The following is a 25870-nucleotide window of genomic DNA, read 5'->3' as shown; positions in this document are numbered from 1 at the left end:
GATAAATAAAAGGTTATGATAAAATTTCAAGTGAGGAAACGTACCTGATGATTGAATTTCAAGTGTGGAACTTCAAGTTTATGATAGATGCAGGGCTTGGAGAATTTCAATTTAAATATGATGAAATGGATACCATGATTAGGTAGATGGAAGGGTTTAAGTTAGTAACACTAAGGAGGGCCTAATTATTAGGCGTCATCTAACGGATATCAGAGATACATAACAGATGGAATTTAGCAGCGACACTAATATATTATTAGTAACGGTCGAAACTGAAATCTCCAATGTCTTAATTATTATTAACTAATTAACTAATAATTAATAAGTGACCGGGGGATTCAGAATACGTGTAATGCAAAGCATACATCAAGTCGATGCTGCTGTGTGGATTGTGAGATACCGCAGGCTATATCTGATAGAGTGATTTAAATAGCTAAGACAACATATTCACGATTGATTATTAACAATAATGGTATGACCAAAAATCTGAATCTGGAATACAAACCGAAATAAATAAAAGATCAAAATCAGAAAGATCAAACTAAGCTGATAGGATCAACACCAAAAAGATTCAGAAGCAAAATTGAACTCAACAATCAATTGTTTAACTCATGATTTCGTTTTGAAAGATTCAGAATCAAAATCGGGATGATTGAAATCAATAATCGATTGGTTGGGGGAAAAAAGAAGACAAAATGCAGTGATCGCTGGGCATTGGAATTGAGCAAGCTTTTGCCAACAAAAATGAAAAAATCAGGATCTTCCAATCTCAAAGAACGTACAGATCTTACCGGATTTACGGAAGCGGCAGAGCTCTGATCTTGCAAAAACATGACAGAGATAGAAGCCGCACATGAATTATTACTGGACCATTAGATGCTGACCCGTAGACCGCCCAAGACACCGATAGAAGCTCCTTAGATCTTCGCTCTCATGCAGATGGGAGACGAGAAGAATGCGATGACAGGGGAGGAACCCCGTGGCGTGTTTTGAAACGGCAGCCGAGAACTGGGGAGGAGGATGAGGATATCGCCAGGCGGGGGAGGCGGAAGCTTCACTTGGATCTGGATCATTGGACATCCCAATAGCGCGCCCAGGACACCGATAGAAGCTCCTTAGTTCTTCGCTCTCATGCAGATGGGAGGCGAGAAGAATGAGATGACAGGGGAGGAACCCCATGGCGTGTTTTGAAACGGCAGTCGAGAATTGGGGAGGAGGATTAGGAAATCGCCAGGCGGGGGAGGCGAAGGCTTCACTTGGATCTGCCCAATAGCGCGTTACTGGACCATTAGATGCTGACCCGTAGACCGCCCAGGACCCGTTTTCTCTCATTCGGGCATCACGAGATTTCATGTTATAAGTAGATTCTTAAATACACATCAATGTTTGTGTGCGTATGCAGTAATATTAAATTTCCAACCCTAAACCTTGTTGGCCCCAAACAAAATCCCTAATCCTAGAAAAGTTCTCTCCATTTTTTACAGTACGGCACGTGCCATTTTCACATGGTTAGATGGAGGTTAATTATAACTACGGTTAACTGGAGGATCCCATGTATTTGGGAAAGTTCAATGCGTTAGTAGATAGCGAAAGAAAGACATAATCAATATAACCATGATACAGATTTGGCACACATAGGTAGTGTGTAGAATATATAAAACCAAGATATTTTTATTTTTATTTTTCGCCAGCCATCTGTATTTTTATATATTATTTATTGTATTACAAGCTCTTATTCTTAATAGTATTAACACTTTACAATTCATTTGTTCTAATTTGATTGGATAGAATTATATATGTTAAGTATATACGGTTAAGCAATGTTTTTGCTGAGGCTAGCTTACATGGCAAGGAATAAGGATAGGGTTAGAATATGAGTACACGTTGAAGGATTCAAACCCTATGTATAAAAAGTAAAGCAAAATTTATGGACGGAAAAAATCTTTCCTAAAGCAATGATTTTAGTTATTTCCTTCTCAAATGTAGCAGGTGAACGAATTTTTTTTTAATAAACAAAGGCACAAAAAGATTCATAAAATCTTAAAATTATTAGATAATAAAACATGTTAGCAGGTTTTATTATTTCTAAATCAATAGGTATTGTTTAAAATGCTCTTTCTTCCCATTGGTAAAGTTTTTTTGCTCTAATTAGATAGATCTTCTCGTGAAGGCACGTGAGGATATGATTCACCAGCATTCCAAGGTTTTGAGAAAACAGAAAGAAATTATTCTTTCGAAAATATTTACCAATAGTAACAACTTTTCACATCATAGTGTCCTTTTCCTAATATCGTAAAAATTTGAACAATTTATGCACTTTGTTTTGTAGAAAGAGAAGATTTCTTTGGAACATTTTTCAAAGAGCACATTCCATGCTCATCATAATGAAGCATGGAGTGCTCATCTTAATTTATATAATCCAGATCCATTTTAGATGATCCATACTAAATTTAAATTATTGATATATTTTTAATTTTCTTTTATAATAAACACAGAATTTAAAATAAAAATAATCTTATAATTGACATTTCTTTTTAAAAAAATGAATTTATCATTGAGTATATTAAAAATTTTAAATCTGAAAAATTCATGTTAAATTTGGATTGCTTATATTGCATTGTTGTGATGAGCACTCAATGAAAATCCCATTTTTATGAGGTATTAATGACATCTAAATATACATCTTATATCTCCACCTCTGTGCCTAGAGGAGGAAAGCGATGAGAAAGACTAGGTGTAATCTTCAATTGTTTTAAGTAATGTTATCTAGTATTTAATTAAAAAAAAAATTTTGTTAATTAAAAGTATACTCGTGTTTTAAGTAAAAAAATCATAAAAGTCACAACATAATATATTTTCTATATTTCATTTCATACACTATTAAATTATAGTACTCCTTTGGTCCTTAATATAAGACCTATTTAACTAATTTGATTATATTAAGAAAGTTAGATAGGTTAGTTAATTATAAAAAATATGACATGTTTTTCTTAAAACACCATAATCATCTTTCTTAATATCCTCGTTCCCTCATCTACTTGATTATGATTGGGGGAGTATTTATAAGGATAATTTAGAAAAAACTGATAAATATGAGAAATAGCTCTTATATTTAGGACTAAAATCAGCTCAATAATTAGGTCATATATTAAGAACCGGAGGATTATTTCTTTGGATAATACTTAGATTGAGTTCATTGTATCCATATGATACCAAATTTTTCAATTATATATGGTCATGTGTTTTATTTTTGAAATATTATCATTTGACTATCAACAAACATAAAAAAAGGGGAAAATTGAAATAAAAGACCCTTAATTAGCAAAATGGCAAAATGGGTACTTGAATAAGTTTAATTGCTTGGAGAAACCGAGTCTTAAATTGCAATTAGCAAATCATGTGTAAAAGACTAAAATTCCCCTCTGTTATTGAAAACCATTTATGAAGGTAGACATAAAAAAATTCATGGCGTGAGTAAGAAGAGAAGGAAGGGACGATGTGTTTTGCAGCTTCTAAGCTTGGGAATCAGGTGAGTAACGTTTCTGACTACACTCTCCTTATATTCTTTCATTTGAGACTAAGCAATGTGATGTTGTTCTTCAATTTTGTAAGTTCCATTGTCAGTCATGGGGTGTCACCCTTTGGGAAGTAGTGAGAGGTGAAGTTGATGATGGAAGATGTTAGTTGGAAGAGGTTGTGGTTAGTCTAAGGTGAGATATTTTTTTTCCTAATCTGATTGTTCATGTATGATTTTTGTGGGTTTGGTTATGATGGAGAGGGGTTACGATGTGAGAAATGGTGAAGTGTGAGAGGAAAAATAGAAGGAGGTAATAGTTGTTAATTTGAGTATGAAGTTTTAGGGGCTATAGTGAAGGGAGTGAATCAGAATGTTATCATTTTGAATGCTGAAGTTATAAAATTCTAATGTCAACTTGGTAATCAAAGAGACTGTTAGTTTTAATTTTCACATGTAAATGATTAAGTTGATGGAATAAAATTATATTGAATTTAAATGTTTTTTCCTATCTTTTGCTTGTAGCTTTAGAGTATTTTTCAAATATGATTTTCCACCAATCTTTCAAATTCAAATGGCTAAATGCAAAAATTGGTTGCTGTCAAAGCACCTTTGATTTTTTGTTATTTGATTTACTATTGTCGTAATTTCGCCTAATAGAGTTGTAACTACAGCCTTGTTATTAGGATGACAGCAAAATGGTATGAAGATCTAGAAATGTTAGTCTTCTGTTTATGGGCAGAACAATATTAACATTTTATATTTATTAGTTCTAAATAGTAACAAGGTAGACCTATTGAATGTTTTGAAGTTAATGAGAAACTCAATGGCAAACTTGTAATTTCGCTTATTAAACTTGTTATTTGGCTTATTTCTTTTGTCATTTGATAATAAAATATTGTTAAGAACCGTAAGCTGTTGCTGACTTATCTAAGGAAATGTGCCAGAGAAAATCAAGAAGATGTGAGTTGATTTTATTTTGAATTATTTTATCTTGCTTTCAATTGAGAAATAAGTGGCATTATCCACTCAAGTAGGATTAGATTTTATCCTTGTATTATCATTAATTTCCAAACTTTGTTTAATTATTTTATCTATGTAATTTAGGTATAAATAGGCCATTGGCCACATGAATAGATCATCAAATATTACAAAGTGTTTTTCCTAAGTTGGAGATTCTTCATTGGTCTATTAGTGAATGTTATGAGATTCTTACGGCATTTTCAAATATAAACTTTCCTTTTTTTCTCTTCAAATCCTTTACTTCATATTTGAGTCCTTAACAAATGTGGAAATAATATCAATTTTTCATGAAAATTAATTTCATGAAAAACTCAACCACAAAATTGTTATTTCACTTATCACTCTTGTCATTTGCTTACCACTCTTGTCATTTAGCAGTAAAATATGAAAATAATGACAACTTTCCATAAAATTTAATTTCATTAGAAACTCGATAACTGGCTTGTAATTTCGCTTACCACTCTTGTCATTTGGCAATAGAATGTGGAAATAATGATAATTTTTCATGAAACTTAATTTCATGATAAATCTCATGACAGAATTGTCATTTTGCTTACTACTCTTATGATTTGGGTTACTGCTCTTGTCATTTGGTAGTGAAATGTGAAAATATTAGCACCTTTTTATAAAAGTATTATATGTCAATTTTTACTAAACTTAAGTTAATGTGAATAGCTTTTTAATACTTGTTATTTGTCATACTAGATTTGTTATTTCTCATACTAAACTTGTTCTTCACAATTATATTGTGGAAATAATGTCAATTCCTACTCAAACTTAAGTTAATGTGAATAGCTTTCCAGTACTTGTTATTTTTCATACTAGATTTGTTATTTTCCATACTAGACTTGTCATTCATAGCCAAATTGTGAAAACAATGCCAAGTTCTGCTAAAACTTGAGTTAATGTGAATTGTTGTTTTCCATATTAGACTTGTTCTTTCTCATATTAGACTTGTCATTCGTAATAAAATTATGAAAATAATGCCAATTTCTGCTAAAACTTAAGTTAATATGAATAGCTTTTCAACACTTATTATTTCTCATACTAAACTTGTTATTTCCTATGCTAGACTTGCTATCCGCAACTAAATCATAAAAATAATGTCAATTTCTGCTAAAACTCAAGTTAATGTGAATAGCTTTTCAACGCTTGTTATTTTTCATACTAGTCATTGATAGTGATTTAACTGATGTAATTCCACTAGCTTATCTCTGTATCAGTAGTAATTTTAGTTCTTAGATATTCAATTACTTTTTCACCATGCATAGTTACTCTATTTCTGCTGTATATAATAGTAGTTTTTGATCTGACCTGTGATAAGCATGAAGTTGGTCTTTCAAGCCTGAGTGGTGCTTTTATTCTATAAGTCATAGATATACTATATCAGCATGAGATGAGATTATGGAATAAGGAGAGATTGTGGAGAATGAGAGCTTTTATATGAATAGTATTATATTAGCATTACATGTTTTGTAGAAAATTAAATATGGAAGATGCACGGTTAACATGTTTTCATTTCTCCCATTGCAAACAATGGATTGGGAAAAACATAGAAGAAAGTTATGGTTTTGGAGCAAGTAGCCAAGCAATCTTCTGGATTGCATTAATGGTGGCTTAATTGGTTCATTAATGGAGAAGGAAAAGGCAAACGAAGGAGAGTAGAAGAAGGAAAGAGAAGGAAGAGGAGAGAGAGGAAGTCAGAAGAGAAGAAAGAAAGAACAGCCTTTTGGTCTTTTAAACTTGATTTGATAATTGCAACTTAAAACCTGGTCTTTCCAAACAATTTTCTTTATTCAAGTGCCCGTTTCAGCATTTTGCTACTCCAAGGTTCTTTTAATGCCATTTTCCCAAAACAAAAATATGGCACATGGTTATATGTGAAGAGAAATTTTGATATAATGAATATAAAAAATTTGATCTAAGTTTTTTTCTATTTCCTTTTTACGGTCCATGCAATTTTTCCATCCCCTCCCACGTTAAGAGATGAACCGGCTAACAACACTAATTATTACTACCTCTGATTATAAGAAACATTTAATTTAACTATAACTTGTTTCTTGTAGATATGTTCTAATTTCTAAACATGGACAAGGACAAATTTATTCTTATTTTTTACTGAAAAATTAAAATATCAGTCCCTCTATTTTTTTTTAATTTTGAAATTAGTTCACAGATGGAAAAAATGCCTTCCATTCTTTCTATCCCTTACCCCTTGTTTAAAACATTTCTTTTATATAGTATTTCCTCTTCTTTATTTTCTTCTCACTTTTAACTCCGTCCAAAGATAACTTATAAAGACATTTATACATGAGAAGACAAAGCATAACCCCTAAAACGTAGTTTAAATTAACCCTAGGACAGAAACTGGCGTGGCCTAGAAATAGTGTTAATTACTTATTATCACTTGATAATTTTAACCTTCCAGACACAAAACCAAGCGAAAGAGGTTGGGGTGAAAATCATAAGTATAGAAAAATATCTAAAACAATATTTCCGTATTTAGGTAATAAAACTTATTAAGAGCTGAAAATAAATAATCTTTATTGTGATAAAACCTTATAAAAGTATAATATCATCAAAATAAATATGTTTGTCAAGTATAAATATACTCAAGATAAGAATTTTTAAAAGATGAAAACGTATGACTAAGTAGACTTTTTTCGTAATTACTTTCTGGTGCATAAACAATTTTTCCATAATTTTGTTTTTACAATTTTTCTCTACATAGGCAAGCAACAAAATTGTAATTTATATTTACTGTAGTATATAGAAATATATCCGGTATCTCCCTAACCTAACTAAGAACACGATTTTATTATCTCATGCGTAATTCGCTAATCCTATTTGTTAAGTCACTTATGAGTTACACCGTGTTTTAGTACATTCAAGAAAAACGTTAATTAACACCTATTAACTCTGTTGTAAAATTTAATTACTTTTTAATTTTATTCATATTTAATTATATATACAATTTTTAAGAAAATAACAATCTACATAACAAATGAAGGAGAAAATTGTACTACCTCCGGTCCTTAATATAAAACCTTATTTGACTTTTATTTTGGTCTTAAATATAAGACCCCAATCTGTTTTATCTCTCATATTTACTCAATTTTTTCTAAGATAATTCTTCTAATAATTATAGTTCTAGTTAATACACTTGATTAGCAAGGGTATTTTAGGAAATACAATATCTATTTAGGACAAATAACTAACTCAACTTACTTTCTTAATCTCCTCAAATTAGTCAACTGACTCTTATAATTAGGACCGGAGGTAGTATATACATTCATATAAAAATTTAATAATATGACATATAAATAGGATTAAAAAACCTTATCTCTTTAATTTATAAATAGAATTAAACGAGCATAGAATCAACCAAAGTACGCACGTACCATTTTATATTAAAAAGAGATGTACGTTATAATTATAATTATATATATTACTCAAATAAATTATAGCTAAAAACCATTAATTTCTAGCCGAACTATTAGGTAATTTATTGAAAAAATACTCTCCATATAAAATCATGCAAAGTACTGCCTACATTTCAAATTAAAATACAGGTCTTTTTATTAAAAAAATTATTTTATATTACACGCCTTTCAAAAGTTTAATACAGCATTTATAGATACACTTATTGTTAATTATAAAATGATTTATATTTTGAAACGGAGGGACTACATGCGTGTTTGGCAAGGTAAAATAAACCAATTAAAAAAGAGATGAATTTTGATTACAAAAATAGTAGGGACACATCAATTTTGTGTATGTGAAGGTAACCTTTCTCCTCCAATTTCCTGGTACATGTTCCTCGTATAATACTTCGTTTTTTTAATTTTTCTTCATTTGTTCAGTTTTAATTCTTGTGTTTATATATTTAGACAATGTTATTTACATTATCTCTCTTTACTAACCAGAGAGAAATAATTACGGAGAGATAAGACAAAATAAGTGAAGGGCATATATATAATTGTGTTTTCTTGTTTTTTTGGTAAGATGTAATTGTGTTTTCTAATGCACCTTCTGCCTTTAAATGTAGGAACTAATTATTTGAGTCGCTTTGATTAGGGGTGTGCAAAAACCCGGTGGTTCGGTCCGGTCTAGTCCAATCCAACCCGAAGTGGTCTTGTCCGGTCCAATCCAGTCCAAATTAACTATATAATAAAATTAGACTAGATTGGATCAGACTAGTTGGTCGGGCTGGACTAGGTTTCGGACCAAGTGATCATATCACCTAGATTGGTCCAGTCCAGTCTAGGTGAATTTTTTATTTTTCAATAATTTGTAATTTAGAAGGTGCCTTTAATTGTTTTTAATGTTTTTAGATATTTTTATGTATTTATGATGAAGTATTAATATTTTAGGACAAGTTTCATATGATTATAGCTATTTTTTATTGTATTAATTGTATTTATCATGTTGAAATCTTATTTCTCATAAAGAAAAAAATTAAAAAAAAAAGAAAATTGGACAACTGGACTGCCTGGACCAGTCCACCAGTCTGGTGGACCAAGTCCAGTCCAACCCGACCTCGAGTCATCACTGGACTAGACTAGACCACAGACTGTCAAACCTAGTCTGACCAAAAAATCATACTAGACTTCGGGTTGGGCTCTGGTCTGGTTCAGTTTGTCCATTGTGCAGCCCTAGCTTTGATTATAAGTGTAAGACTTTAATCCTTTTTTTTAACTTTATAATTGTCTTCTTAAATTATACTTATTATTGCACATATTAAGAAACAATTTCCATTAATACGGTAGTTTCTCATTCAGATGATTAAAGGGGTATTTCAAATATTTTTAATTATATATATAACTGACTTAACTAATTGTATTAATATTCATAACTTAATTATTTAATTCCCACATTTAAGATAAATGGAAAGAATTAGTATTCTAGTCTTTATTACAAACCACATGTAGAAGAAAAGTTGGATCCCAAATTTAAGTCACTAACCGACTGATTGTGAAGAATTAGTGGATGAATTGTGGTTAGGGGTGAAATGCCACTCAAACCTAGAGCTAACTAGTCCTCCCCAAAATACGTTGAGGCACAGCAGTTATTAATGGTTATTTTCTGAGGATGATTTGTAAATATAAAAAGAAAGAGAAAATTTTTGTATATAAAAAAAGCAGAGAAAATTTAATAAGGGAAAATTTTAAAAAATATATCAAGTTGATGCATTTTTGAAATGTGCGAATGAGTTACAATATTAAACAGTAAAAGAGTGATGAACATTAATTAATATCCGATTCCACCGACAATATTGAAAATTTAAGCAGAGGCTTCAAAAGCCTTTAGATTTAGACCTATATAAATGCCTCAGATCGAAATGAAGAGGATAGTGCCCTTTAATTAGACATATCTGTCTTTACTTCCTGCGGGTGAAAAGATGATGGAGAAAAGTAGCTAACAGGAAGAGATTGTTATTGTGGGAGGAGGTATCTGTGGCCTTGCAACAGCCCTTGCCTTTCACAGGTTTATTAAGTAATTTTATCACAGCTTTCAAGTCCCACCAATTTTTGCTTCTCTCAGTCTCTATATGGACTATTTCTCTAAGGAGTTCATCCATATGCAAATCTATTCACGAAGTATTCGCCAATTTATACCAAACATCATGATATTTACATGGATGTAAAAGTGCTGTTCATAAATATTCTTTAAAAAAAAATGCAAAAATGCCAAAGCTGTTGATTTAACCAAACGTTGTTTGTTAACTTTTAAAACATAAACGGACGTAGGACCCATGGTTAAAAAGTAACAGATTGCTGCTTACATAATTGGCCATAGTATTTTTACTTTCTTTTAGAATCTTCATGGATATTTTTGTAGTCAAGTGAATGTTATGATGCCCGGTTCATAAATATTTTGTGAGTAGATTTGTACCTTAACCTTGTTTTTTAAATTGCATCTTTTTTTGCTTGGGGCTGCACTGAACGCATACTCTTATATCCTCTTACATTTGGATATTAATAAATTATTGGGCTAAGTATTTTCTTTTTTTGTATTACAGAGTTTGAAGAATTAATTACACTGTTTACGACTTTTGATTGTAAAGCTTCCACTGTTAAATATAATACTCAGTTGCTAAATATAATACTCATCTGAATAATGCAAAAGTTCCTAAATTTTCAAATAAGGTACTAATTTGGGACAACTTAAAAAAATATTAGGAATGTTAGGGGTGGGTTGAATATATTGTCAATATAAGACATCAACAATCAACAATAATAACTAAAGTGCAGAAACAGTTAATGTTGTCAGGCCGAAAAGAAACAGTTACTGCTGGTTTCAGCTATTTGTTTTAATAATAATAAATACTAAGTATGTAAGAAAGTATATTTTGTTTTAAAACCTTCATGTGGCTTTATTTTGTTCATGTGACGTGCATTTTTTAAATTCTATAAGAAGCAAAAATATTTTTCATATTTGTGTAGTCTGTTTATTTGATGTGACAATCATGAGACGAGATATAATGATAAGTTTTTAACTATAAAAATAAAAATATAGTTTAAATACAGACAAAAAATGTCGAACAAATAATAAAAGGTTAATAAAACTTATTTATTTAATTTTATTAAAATATATATAATTTTATTAAACATTATAAAATTCAAAAGTGAGTCCTTTTTATCTGTGACTTTTATTATTTTATTTATTTCCTCGTAAAAGAAAACCAATAAATTTCTCTTATTTGGAATATTATTTTACAGTAAATAAGAAAATCTAAAACAAAATAATATATTTATCATATTCTTAATATTCATGAGAAAATTTTTAAAATAAATAAATTTTTTTTATTTTATTTTTTGAAAAATGCTGACATACAAGGCCGGTAAGTTGACGACAACTTCTAACATACGAGGCGCAGGCAGTAATAAATTCTGAAATGAAATATGATGTTTAATGCACATGCATGGGAGCAAAATATAGGATACAACAAATTATCGATAAAAGATTCTGTAATAAAATTAGTTTCATTTGTATAATTAATATGTAAATGGTAATAGATTCTAAAGTAGCTGTATATAAATAAAAAATCTTATTTATTATTCATATGCATAATTTTGCAAATTCTAAACTTAAAGCACATGAAATGAATAGAAATTTGAAAGCAGTAATGGAGGAAAAATAATAGTTTTAATTAAATTAAGCCTTTTTTTTTTTTTTGCGGAACTGAACAGGAAAGCGATCAAAAGTTTGGTGTTGGAAAAGCCTGAAAAATTGAGAGCCACAGGATCAGCCATCATCATTCAAACTAATGGATGGCGTGCGTCTGATCAGCTCGGTGTTGCCTCAACACCTTGGAAAACTGCCCTTCAAAGATATGGGTACCTTTTTTATTAGCATTATGGATATATTAAAATATAAAATACTACTAAAATTATAGATATTTACTATATTATTCAAAATATTTTTATATTGATTAATATTAACATTTCATTGTTAAGAAGTTAATCATATTATATACTTATTCATGTTATTCTTTTTTAATTAATTTTTAGGAATCAATTATTGTAAAAATTGAGCATTTTCATGGGTTTTTTAATTTATTATAATATTAACATTTCCTGCAAATATTATAATATTTATTGAGAGTAGCATAATTATGCCAATCATATATGCTTTGGATGATTTATGCGTGTGTGTGTATTGATTCAATTTTGATTAAATTAGAAGATTTATCCTTTTTAAAATATCAATATATAATTATATATTGTGAGAATGTAAGATTTTTTTAATTTTTTTAATTTTTTTTGATGTGATCAAGAGCAAATCTCAAACAATGACCGAAGTCAAAATACAAGAGTCTTTCTTCACTTTGTCTGCAACAAAAGGAGGTATATCTGTGAAACCAAAGAAACCTTGCACACTATTTAGAGCTTCCTTTGCAATAGCATCAGCCACTTAATGTGATTCTCGACTAGACCAAGTGAAGTGGATTTCCCACTCTCGATCCCGCATGCCCAGAATGTCATGAATAATATCCGCATCATCTCGATCTTTCGCCCTAACATCCCGCATAGTATCCACCAAATCCCGACAATTAGACTCAATCAAGACATGCCGATGACCTTTCTCCCAGGCATATTTGAGTCCCCATAAAACTCCCCAAGCCTCCGCACGGATGCTATCGCCAAGGCCTAAGTTAGCAAGAAAAGCCCCCAAGACTTCCCCTCTGCAATCCCGGATGATCCCTACACATGCTGATAAACCACTAATGCTAGAGGCAGCTCCATCAACGTTAACTTTGACATAGCCTCCCTTCGGCGGCTTCCATATCCCAGCCCCCACTCTGTGAGACCGAGCACCAAAAGTATTTACACTGGCCCATTTGGAGCATGTTGAAACCTTCGCAATGATAGTGCTCCCATCTTCACATTTATTATTGAATACCCGTGAGTTCCTTGTCAAACAAAGCTGTCTACCAGCCAACGCGAGCCATATACTCCAAGGGACACCATGAACTATAAACTTTTTCCTAATGTTCCAGTGAAACCATTCAACAACGTCCTGTTGTGAGAAAAACGTAGCCGAGAGGTGACAGGGAAGCATTCTAACCCAGACATCATACGCAGCACTACAGTCTCTTAGCATATGGAGGACACTCTCGCAATGATTCCTACACAAAGTACAAGCCACAAAAGAAGCCAGCCCGCGACGGCACCAGGAATCATTTGTCAACAGCCTGTTCTTGGAGGCTAACCATAAGAAGGTCTTGCAGCGCTGAGGCACCCCCAATCTCCAAATAGCTCGCCACCGACCTTTAGAGGAAGGATCACCCTTACGTCTAAGCATATTACAAGCTGACTTAGTAGTAAAAGAACCCGACGGAGACGATCACCAAGAAGCGTCATCCTCCTGCATCAAATCCACTAGAGCATCAAGTATAGCACAGACAACCGGCTCAGGAAGATAGGCCTTAAATAAATGTTCACGCCAACCCCCCGACACTGTCAGCATATCTGAAATTTTAAGATCCACCAGCTCCTGGTCCACCACCCGGGTAGCCATAGTGACAAGTTTATCGTGGTTCGGTAGCCATGCATCTTGCCAGAACCTTACACAATTCCCCTAACCCACATGCCACCTCAACCCATTTTGCACCACTTCCCAATTATTCTTAATTCCCAGCCAAGCTCTTGACCCACTTCTACCCTTGTCTATCTTAGGTAGGAGATCATTGCCACACCCATACTTTTCACGCATAAGCTTCACCCAAGGAGCATGCCTTCTTTTAATGAGAGCCCAGCCAAGTTTTAACATAAAAGCATCATTTTGCAACCTCGCTTGTCTAAGGCCTAGCCCGCCCTCTTCTTTTGTCATACAAGCATTGTCCCAAGATACCAAGTGGATCTTTTTACTCTCAACCCCACTTCCCCATAAAAAATTGTGACACTTTCGATCAATATCCCTGCACACCGAAGCTGGGAGCGAGGAAGACTGCATGCTGTAAGTCGATATCGTAGACAGAATCAAAGACACCAGTGTACTTCTCGCAGCCAAAGATAAGGACTTCGCCTTCCAACTAGACAATCTAGCATCCATTTCATCAAGAACGAATTGATAGGTATGTTTAGACACTCGCTGGTGATGTAAGGGAACCCCTAGATATTTCCCAAGGTCTGAAGTTGGCCTGAAACCTAGGAAATTGCTGATCTCATGAATTCTATTATGGTTCACATTGTTCGAGAAAAAAATACGAGACTTAGTATTGTCAACTCTCTCCCCTGAAGCAGCCCAAAAATCATCTAGACAAGCTTTAACTAACCCAGCTTGCTCCATACTCGCTTTAGCAAATAAGATAAGATCATCGGCGAAGAATAAATGTGATATCTCTGTACCATTCTTCTTAAGGCAGAAGGGCAACCAATTGTTCTCACCCACTTCATTCTGAATAAGATGCGCCAACTTTTCCATAATGATAACAAACAAATATGGAGATAAAGGATTCTCTTGACGGAGTCCTCTCGAAGGGGAGAAATGATGACCATGTACGCTGGCCCATGTAAGCTGCATATTAGCGGAGCTGAAACATTGATTTATAACTGAAATAACATTCTGAGGTATATCTAATTCCTTTAGGCAATCAAAAAGAAAGGGCCACCTGACCGTGTCATACGCCTTTTCCAAATCAATCTTAAGAGCCATAAAGCCTCTCTTCCCTTTCTTATTTCTCATAGAGTGAAAAATGTCCTGGGCTAAGATAATTATTATCTACCCCTAATTTTCTAGGGACAAAGCTACGTTGATTGGGTGAAATTATATGTGGCATCATTCTTCTAAACCGATTTACCATGATCTTGGTCAAAATCTTGTAGATAATATTACATAGACTAATGGGTCTGAAATCTCATATTGTTTCAGGATGATATGTCCTAGAAATCAAAACAATATCTGTCCCATTTATCATTGTAATCTTGGAAGAGAAATCAAAATTCTCTTTATCATATTGATCATAGCTCCATCCACAGTCTCCCATTGGCTCTGGAAAAATAAGGGATTCAACCCATCAGCTCCCGGGGCCTTAAGAGGACTTTTAGCAAACAAAGCTTCTTTGACTTCAATAGGATTAATTTCTTTACCAATGCCCAAAATCAGCAACTTATCAGCAGTAGGAAAGCTTTGCCCAAAGTTCACTGTGCCAGAGTAATCAGAATCATCATTATATAATGACTTATAGAAATCAGTACCTATCTGCATGAGCTCATTCCAGTCATAGGACCATGTCCCGCCATCTCTACGCAGGGCATCAATCCAGTTTTTACATCTTCGACTACTAGTCATGGAGTGAAAGAATTTCGTGTTCTTGTCTCCATTCGTGTACAGGTTACAATGAGACTGTTGCAACCATATAATTTCCTCCTGAACCAAAACTTCCTCTAATTCCAACCACAGTCTAATATGCCTATTCACACCCTCCAATCTTCGGATAAGGCGACTTTTTTTTTTATTGACATAGCCAAACACGTCTTTATTCCATTCTCTCACATTACTTGTAAAAGTATTAAGATTCTCCTCCCAACTACGTGAAGCAACCTAGGAGTACTTAACCACATCTTCAAAGCCTTCATGAACCACCCACAGTGCGAAGAAACGAAAAAGCGAATCCCTCTTACTTTCCTCCCTTTTCTCGAATAGGCGAATAAGAAGAGGAGTGTGATCAGATTTGAATTGAGGTAAGTAAGTTACCGCAGCATGTGGGAATTCCTCGTACCAACTTGCATCCACCATAGCTCTATCTAATCTGCTAAAACTTCGCCCCCTATTCCAAGTAAATTTAAGCCCAATAAAATCAAGGTCCATCAAACCATTCTTGTTTACCCATCAGCGAAACCGAGAATATATATGAATGGCAGACTTCCCTGCTAAGATACGTTCATCATCTCATAGCGTAGCATTAAAATCCCTACACATACACCATTTATTCATGCCAGCATCTGCTAATGAAGTGAGAGAGTTCCATAATAGTCTATGTTTACGTACATTCGGGCTTCCATAAATGATCGAGAGTTGCCACTCTTGTGATTTCCCTCCGTCGACAACCCCATGAAGCAGCTGATCACTTTTCAAAGTAACCTTAAAATCAACTTCCTGTTTCCAAAAACACCATATCCCTCCATTGAAACCCACAGCCTCAGCTACCTCAACATTCTCAAAGCCTATCCTTTTCCCAATTCGGATTGCCTTCTCCCTTTCTGTCGAGGCTTAAGAATCGCAAGGAACATGACGTTAAAACGTCTTTGGAGCTCCACACTAACGACACAAACGACTTCCCTTCCCTCTCGAATTCCAAATAATCAGATTCATCATAAAGTAATATAGGAAAATAAGAGCAAATAAGCGCATGATCACTAAACATGTATGACCAAGCCGCGCTACTGCTCACTCATCAAATCATCTTCTCCATCCTTCAATATCGGGTTCATCCGAATATGATACTGGGAGCTAACAGACGAGCCAGGATCGATTGGGTCGTCATCTTTTTTTGACTTTACATGCACGTGTTGCTCACTAGGTCTTATTCCTTCCTTGGTCATGATACTCACCGAGACCTTGCTAGGACCAGTATCGACTTCCACCTTCTGTGCTAATGGACTGACTACTACTGGCATTGGGCTTGCCAGACCCACCTGGGCCTTAGCTTTGAGATAAGCCTCCATCGGGCCCTCAGTGCTCTTAAGCTGCCCTATTCCACTAGCCTTCCTTATTCTAGTAACTTGACTCCTTTGGGCTTTGGAAACCTTTTTATGGCCCAAACATAATGTCTTTCAGAGGTAACTACACGGAATCATTTAGACCGTTATTGAGCGAAGAGTGCTCAACAATATTCCCCATCTTGTCATTCTGGAGAGCTGTAAATTAGGACCCATTACTCTGAGCATTAATTTCACCCGATACACAGCGCAAATCTCTCCCTTTCCCATCCATTCTGGCATCCCCTCCAACAATGTTTTAAAAGCCAGGCCGAACGTCGGACTGGAAGTCACGATTCAAATGGTCAAATCAGTTATACCGTTCGGTTGAACCGGTGATATAACAATTAAATAAAATATAATATTATAAGAAATATTATATATATAAAATAAAAAAATACACGTGTAAGAAATAAAATATCAAATTATTAAAACAATTTTAAAAAATTAAATAGTCTAAATATATATACATATTTAACTTTATATTAATGATTTTATATTTTGGGAAAAAATCATTTTATATTAAAACATCTAAATAAATTTTATATAACAATAAAATAAAAAATAAAAAATGAATAATGAAAAATAAACAAATGTATAAATAATATTATAAACGCGTATAGTGCAATACTGTCTTCAACCTTCAAAATGGGATAATTTATCAATTTTTTAATACAAAAAAATGAATATAAATTATTAAAAATTAAGAAAGGTAAAAATTAGATAGGCCACAGCTACAATAACTTGTCAATTAATATAAAACATATAGGTTGTCAGGCATAATGGGGCGTGGGAAAACTAGAAAAGGCAGAGACCATAATTTTTTTTAAAAAAAAAAATATATCAATGCCAGCTTGCATTGGAGCAGTCTGGCTCATTTTCTGAGAAAACACATTCTCTCACTTCTTCCTCCTCATCTCAAAAAGCTCCAACCTCCAGCTGAAAGCATCCAGTTTTTTTGAGGTCAAGGCCGTGATTGCAGACAGCAAAGAACTATAGATGAAGGCCTGAAGTATTTTATTTCTTTTTCTCATGTATGATTTTCATTATAAATTAGATCTGTCTGTGGATAAATATGTATTTGCTTTGATATTCCTTTCTTTCTCCCTCTTCTTCTCCTTCTTCTTCACACTCCGTTTGTTCCTTTTGGCTCATGCTCAACCTGGACGATTTTTCATTACCCGCTCCGATTCCCGGTCCAAATCCCAGCTCTAAACGGTTGAATCCGGTCTGATCATGAGAACGAGCTAATGGTGTGAGACGGCCCGCTCTCTCCTCCGGGCAATGGTTTGACCGGTCCGACCATCCAGTCTGGTCCGGGCCTGAAAACATTGCCCTCCAAGGCCTCTGCACCACCATCCAACCACAATACTCCAATGCCACCTCCCCCATAGCTTGTGGTCTAGTAAACTCCCCCTCCTTTTCCTGTGAATGTCAGAGTCGCCTCTTTCTATACATAAGCCTCACGGCAATGATCGGCATAATGGCCGTATTTCTCACACTTAAAACAGATTAAATGGAGCTCTTCATATTCAACCTTCTTTTCCTTCGTGTTCACTAAAATACACAATTGCAATGGTTTATTGAGATCCAACTGAACACAAATTCGAGCGAAATGCCCCTTAGCCTGCCTTATAGTATTCCTATCAAGTTTCAAGACCCTCCAATTTGGTTTCCAACTACGTACAAAATCCCTGGATCATAGTAGTCCAAAGGTGGCTTTGAAATCCGAACCCAAGCGGCAATGCTAGAGATCTCTTCCTCATCAGGATTGAAATCCTCTTTCCATGGTTGTACATTAATATAGTGATCATGAATTAACCACGGTCCTCCCATTAGTACCACATCATACGTTTCCTTCTTTTGCATTCAACTAAACAAAAACCAGATCCGATATCAATGGGGTTCATATCATCCCATAATTGTTCCAGCTTGGCTTTGAGAAAATCCCCTCTCACCATTCTTCCCAACACATTAACAATAAGATACTTCCTCCATCTTCTTGCTAAGCGCGCTTTAAACTCGGGCAATAATATAATATTAGGACCCTTGGGAGTTTGCTCCACTCTGATACGAGACTTCCATCTATCCTCACTCCACCAATCCCCATTGTCCTCCATAGAATCATCATCTGAGCCACCTCTTCATTGGTACAAGCTTGCCTGTACGTCTTGCGAGTCCCATCCCTCTGATTAACACCAACCCCTCCTTCTCGGTCATTAAACTCTCCCCCTCTATCATCTGATCCTCCATCCTCGATATCACAACACGATCATTGGACGCTTGTCCGTCCCCTGTTTGAACGTTCTTACAACTTCGTTTCAAAACATCAGCTTCTTCTGACGTCGGAGTCACAACTTGCCCTTCACCGCCCTTCATTATATAGATATTTTTTAATTCTATATAATATTTTACTTATAACTAATATGTTAGATATATGATATCATTTTTTTGTATATTTTGTTAATTTTTTTTAGTGTACTATATAACTGTACATAAGTTGTTTGATCAAATAAATATACATAATTATCATCAATGATCTTTTGTAAGTAATAAAACTATTTTAAAAAGTTATTTATGCTATTAGGTTAAATTTATTGTATTTGTAGTTTTTTATATTGATATTAAGTGTAGATTATAAAATAAAAAAATAAATCTCCAAACTAAATGTTGTTCTTCTTAAAAAATATGACGTTTTAACTTATATAAAATTAAAAATTAAAATTTTGTTCTTCTTAGATTATGTACCAATATGACATTTTAGGGAGACTTTTTTTTTGTTGAAATTACATATTAATGTATCATCATTTTTAACTATATCTAAATGATGTTTTTTTTTTTTTTTTGTTTTCCTTTTCTTCAGGGGAAAAGTCATCACAATCAAAGATAATGGTGAAGCAACGGACATACCTTTTAGGTGATAGCATTATTATTAGCATATATAAATGATATCATTCTGTCGTATTATTCTATCAATAAATTCAGTTAATTGTTTGTTCCTAACCCTAAACAAACTGACTTATAAATTGACCAAAGATGAAGTAAATCAAATAATGATTATCAGTAACAAGTCATATACAGTAGGGTTGCTAATGAGAATTGATATGTGTAACTTGCATTAATTCCATATACATGAATTTGAAAAATATGGTAAATATTAGGAAAAATTTTCTGTTTAGGATCAAATGCTAAACACATTTTGTTAGACAGGAACTAACCCAAAAAAGGGTGAATTAAGTGATTATAAAAATCTTAACTTTAAACAAAGGAACAAACTTTATTCACGAAGATAGAGTAATAGAATTAGAGAGATATTATCGGAGGTTCTTGAGAAGAAGACGAACACATAACAATTTACACTACTACAAAAAAAACATTTAACAGCAGTTAAAATGAGCTTTTTACGGTGGTTTTGAGACTGGCATTTATGCCATCGACCCAAAATGTAGAGGATTTCACGGTGCTATAAGAACCGCTGTGGTATGTGACTTTTCACGGCGGTTATATAAATAACCACCCTGAAATTTTTTTTTTAGTTTACATTTCACCCTACTGATCAGGATGAAATGGGAGAACAAAGCCTCAAGGAAAGTCTCTCACCAGTTAAAAGCATTCTGATGGAGCAAACATAGATTCTTTCTCACCGTAATAGCGTCACTTAGCTTCACTTTTAGTCACCAGATCGAAGCCACTAAGATTTAATAACGATAAAATCAAAGACTTAGATATGATAAAATCAAAGACTCAGATGTGCTAAAAATCAGATCTCTTTAAACTCAGATCAAACATCATATTTTTAACCAAAGAAAATAATCATATCAAACCAAAAAAGCTATGAAATCCATAGAAAGAATGGAGGTGAAAAACTCACAAATAAGAATGAAGACGATGAGGCGATGGCGACGGCAACAGCGACAGCAACGGTGATGGAAGAACATGGCGGAAATGATAGAAGCAATGGATAAATGCTGACAAATGTAGGAGGAGGGAGAAAATCGAGTGAAGATGGTATGAGGGACTATGAGCTCTGACTCTGAAAAGTGAAAACTATCGCGTGATGGATTTTAAAATTCTAATAGACTTTTTATGGCGGTTATTTAAAAAACCGCCGTTAAAAGTATTTTTTATGGCGGTTTTTAAGTTTAAAAGTACGCCTATAATTACAGAAATGCTACCGTCATATTTTTTACAATGTTTTTTCTAATAACCACTGTAAATTAGCATCGTGAAAACTCCTTTTTGTAGTAGTGTTATATTCATTTGATTCAACCTGACTTACTTCTAGTCTTATGCCTCTTGAGAATTTTACTATAAATTTGAACATACTTTGATAACTGGGTAACCTACATATAATTCCATGAACTTAATACATGAATTCAAAAAATATGATAAATATTTTGGAAATTTTCTCTTTAGGACCAAATGGTAAGGATATTTTGTATGAATTAAAGAATGGTAAGCATATTTTGCATTAATTAAGAGATCTTAAAAAGTTTCAAGTGGCTTTCCTCATTTTGCAAGTTTTCTTGATTTTAATATATCTTGCGTAGCTTTTTAGGATCTTCTATATCTTAGAGCTTAAACGCAAAAAAAAAATTTGGCCAACAAAGTATGATATATCTAGATTATTGCCTTGTGAAGAATTTCGAGTTATAAAAAGGATTGAGCTAATAGAGGTAATGGCTGATAATTTTCCAGAAGGCTCCATACGTACTGGCTCTGAAGTAATTTCTGTTCAATTGGATCCTTTAACTAACAACCCTCAACTTATGCTCAGCAATGGAAATGTTCTTCAAGCCAAGGTACACGTATTTGCAATTTGACTTATTTGTATATTGGAGATGATTCTTTCCTCTTTTCTTTTCACTCTCTCATTTTATTTTTTTTTAATCATAAGATTAATATTTAAATGGTTGGTATTTAATTTTTATAAAAACATATATTTTTTAATTTCGTATATTTTTAATTTAATATTTAAATCATTATTTTGTTAAAAAATCACATATAAATCATTTAAATGTTAATCTAACAGCTTTAAAAGAAATAAAGGAGCGATGAAAAGGGAAAAAGGAAAAAATCTCACTTGTATATATTTTCTTCAATCCAAGGTACAAATATTTATTATTAATATTTCACTGATAGTCATTCAGACAATGGATAATCTATTTCCGCCTATAATATTTCTCTTCCCCCTAATTTCCCATTCATCCAAACACAAGGTTAGAAATTTGGTTGAAAAATTAAAGATCTCATAAAATAATTTTAAAAATTAATGATTCTTTAAAATAATTAATTTCCTTCCATCGTCCTCTCTCTACCAGGTAACCCACTTCTTCCCACTCCAATACATACTTCTATCTCTGATGTTTAATATAAAAGCTAGTTAGGGAATAGATTTGATTCTCCAATCCACTTTGTCACTCATCTTTCCCTAAAATATATCTATTGATTGCAAGGGATTCCTACCAAAGGATCATTCTAATCATCCAATGCATATGATTGAAGAGTATAGTTTAGGGATATCAATACACACTTGTGACAAATAACCAACTTAACTAATTTTTTTAATATCTTTAAATTAGTTATTTAGCTTTTATTTTAAAGGTTGAAGGTAGTATCTCGCTAAGGTAAGTAATTGGAGATTAGCTAGCATTCTCTCTACATAAGTGATATACTAGTATATGGGCTACAATTATCAACAGTTTCAATACTTGAAACATTAATATTAATGAATTAATATGATGTCTGTTCATATATATATATAGAGAGAGAGAGAGAGAGAGCGAGAGAGAGAGAGAGAGAGCTTGTTGTTGGATGTGGTGGAGTGAACTCAATAGTAGCAAATATTGTGAAGTCGTCAGAATCAAGAGGTGTATTCAGCACCTGTGCAGCAAGAGGCGTTACGAACGCAAATGGCCATCAATTTGCGAGCGAGTTTGTTACTTCGTTCAGAGATGAAGTCCAGCTTGGAAGAATTCCTTTCACAGACCACCTCGTTTACTGGTTTGTCACAAGATCTCGTTCACAACAAGGTCATTATTTTCATCTCTCGCTTCCGACAATTTGAAGTTCTGTGTGTGTATATAATATTAATTACTACTAGTTAGGATTATTTAATAATTATTCATCATTTTCTACGAATTATCCCATGATATTAAATCTCAAACTAGGTCGATCATCTAGTCAAACCAATGAACCAACATCCCGATTCGATCAGGAGTTTTGGATGGGGTGATTGAATTGAATTTTATATATTTTTTTCCTCCTCTTACTAAGAAACGATGTCATTTTGAGTTGCAAAAATATAGCAATCTATCAATTTATGCTTTTTTTGTTGTTGATAAACTGGGAAAGCAGGAGACTAAATAAAATAAAACTCAGTCCCCTGGGACAGAAGTCCTGATTCGTGAGAGTCCGGATGAAGTAGAAGAAGGCCAGTACTTCCTTCAAGGGCTCTCTTAGCGAGGATGTCTGCTAATGTGTTTTGCTCACGTTGAATATAGCGAAGCTCCACTCTCCAATCACGTTTAATCATCTCTTGAACTTCCTTAATCAGCATGTAGTCTTCACGCAGGTCTGGGGGTTTATTATGCAGCAAATTCAGAGCTTCTTGTGAGTCGCTTCGAAGGAGAATATTCCTATAGCTTTTGTCCCAAACTCTTTTGAGACCCATTATGCATGCCCATAACTCAGCAGTTAGTGCATCCCTTGATTCAAGTTTGAGTTGAAAACCTTCAAGAATATTGCCATGAATACCTTTAATGATACCACCACAAGCCGCAGCCTTACTGAGACAAGAAAAGGCTCCGTCAACTTCAACCCAGCTGTTGAACTCCATTTCTGGGGGTGTGGGTGTTCGTAGGTGCAGTATTTGGGAATAGAATAGCTCCGTTGAGCTTCCTTTGAGCCGCAATGGTGCTGTTCAGAATTGTAGACGCTCTAGCGTTAACAGCCTCCATAATTAATGGTAAATAAACATTTTCAGAGTGATAATTAATTTTTAAAGATCAATAAATAAAAAAGAATTAACCAAAAACATTTAAGTAATAGCTATGGTAGGAAGAATAAAACCAATCAAATAGAAATCTACCATAATAAAAAACAATCAATAACAATCAATATCTTTAACAGAGTAGTAGCTACTGTTCTAGAATCGTAAAGATAGATAATCAAATAAGAAAGGGTCTAACACTTGATTTTTCATGTATGTATCAAATCTACCAACAATACTTTGGAATCTCAAAATACAATTAAGACCAGTTGTAAATGGGCTAGGGTCTTTGAAGCTCATTAGAATAACAATCACTACTGCCCATAACAATTACAACCAAACTAAAAGTCACACGTGTCAAAAAGGGCTCCGCCCAACAGCACAATTCCAGAATATAGCGGAAAAGTTAAAATTATGTCAAGTATAACAAAAAGGCCCTAAAGTTTGGTAATATAGATCAATCAAATCATGTATACCAAAACAGAGGCTATATAGAGTGGAAAGGAAAACTCAAGCCTCGAACAACTTCCCTTGGGGATGAACACCTGAACCCTCGCCTGAAAAAAATATTAAATAACCATGGGGTGAGTCAAATTGACCCAGTAACCATAATTCCAATTCAACAAGTATACATGGAGTTATTACAAGATAGTTAAGTAGGCAAAGTATAATTTCAAATAACATATAGGGTAAACATCTTTACGGAAAATAATATATAGTAATTCAAAAAGTAACTTGCATGCACGGAACTTCATCAACCATCCTTATAACCTTCTTATAACCTCTGACAGAACCCATGGTCTATTCACACATCATAGGATTCGTCTCTTTTGCAAGACTGCACCAAACTCTCCAATAATGAGGTGTGACTTGGCCAAAAGTTACAGAGCTCATATCGGACCATGGGTTCCCTTTCCTTGGAATATGGAAAGGTGTCATGTCCCTTGGACTGACCCTTGACTCGACCAAAGAAAGGGTGATACCAAGGGCCCTATGAATGTTAAAGCTAGCCACTGGGTGCCAAGTAATGGCTATACCACGTGGTATAAATAATCAAATCTCCCACAATTACATTTCAACACAACCCAATACAACTCCATAAACATTCCAACCATCCAATTCCGCATAATCCAATATTCATAAAGCATCCTCAAATTCAATAATCAAATTTTTGTTCAACATCAACAGGATATTCACAAGATAAAATAATTCATGCCCACTTAACTAATAAATTTATCAAAACATAAATTTTCATATATATATATATATTTTATTTTTATACATAAATCACCATAACATATAATAATAACATCTATAATATCAAAACATGCATATAATCACATCAACAAGCATACAAGGTAAATTAGAAAGTGGTTACCTCAAGTTTTTTGACACGCACTACCAAAAAAAAGGCTTTTAACAGCAATTATTAAGGGTTTTTAACAATGAAGGCGCAATGGATACAATTGACGTTGAAAGGTAAATAAAATACGGCGGTTCTGATAAAAACCACCATGCAAGATCAAATTTCCATGGCGGTTATTAATAAAACTGCCGTGGAAAATTCATTTTCCACAGTGGTTTTTAAAGTAACCGTAGTGGAAATTCAATTTTCCACAGCAGTTTTTGGAAGAACCGCCGTGGTAAATATTTTTAACGGTTGTTATTTAAATAACAGCCGTTAAAAGTGTAATTTTTTTAATAATATTTTGTTTACTTTTTTTTGGCTCCCTGCAGTTTACAATTCCAAATAAATGCAGACAGTGCAGAATATAAATACAAAACTATTTCAAGATGACTATATAACTAGCTGGTTAATACATACATTGCAGTAAGCATTGAAATTTCTTTTAACATAGGCACAAAGAGCTTACAAGGGGTCGAATCTATCTAGGCAGGATAGAAACCAATCCTATAACTACAAGATGATACCTTAGCTTGCTACTTCTCCTAACAACAAGTAAAGGCATAATTCAAAGAATAGTAACAAGCTAAGCTAATTATGTCTGCACAATAGAACTAAGGAACATGTATAGGGGGAACTAAGAGAAAAAAATCTAACGATGAATTTTTTGAGGAATGATCTAACTATTTCAAATTTTCAAAACTCTATAGAAATGTTGTTACAAAGTATCT

At 33.5% G+C, this 25870-nt stretch overlaps 1 protein-coding gene across 1 annotated transcript; it reads right to left on the bottom strand.

Moving 5' to 3' along the window:
- Nucleotides 1-23104: 23104 nt before the first annotated feature.
- Nucleotides 23105-23581, bottom strand: LOC114760890 (uncharacterized). The gene has a single exon (XM_028950203.1). It carries the CDS (start codon nucleotides 23579-23581, stop codon nucleotides 23105-23107), a length of 477 nt encoding a protein of 158 aa, XP_028806036.1.
- Nucleotides 23582-25870: the final 2289 nt, after the last annotated feature.

The sequence above is a fragment of the Neltuma alba genome, unplaced genomic scaffold (assembly GCF_004799145.2).
Source record: "Neltuma alba isolate B1F8T4 unplaced genomic scaffold, ASM479914v2 tig00011035_pilon, whole genome shotgun sequence".
Lineage (NCBI taxonomy): Eukaryota > Viridiplantae > Streptophyta > Magnoliopsida > Fabales > Fabaceae > Neltuma > Neltuma alba.
This window is presented reverse-complemented; position numbering and strand designations above follow the sequence as displayed.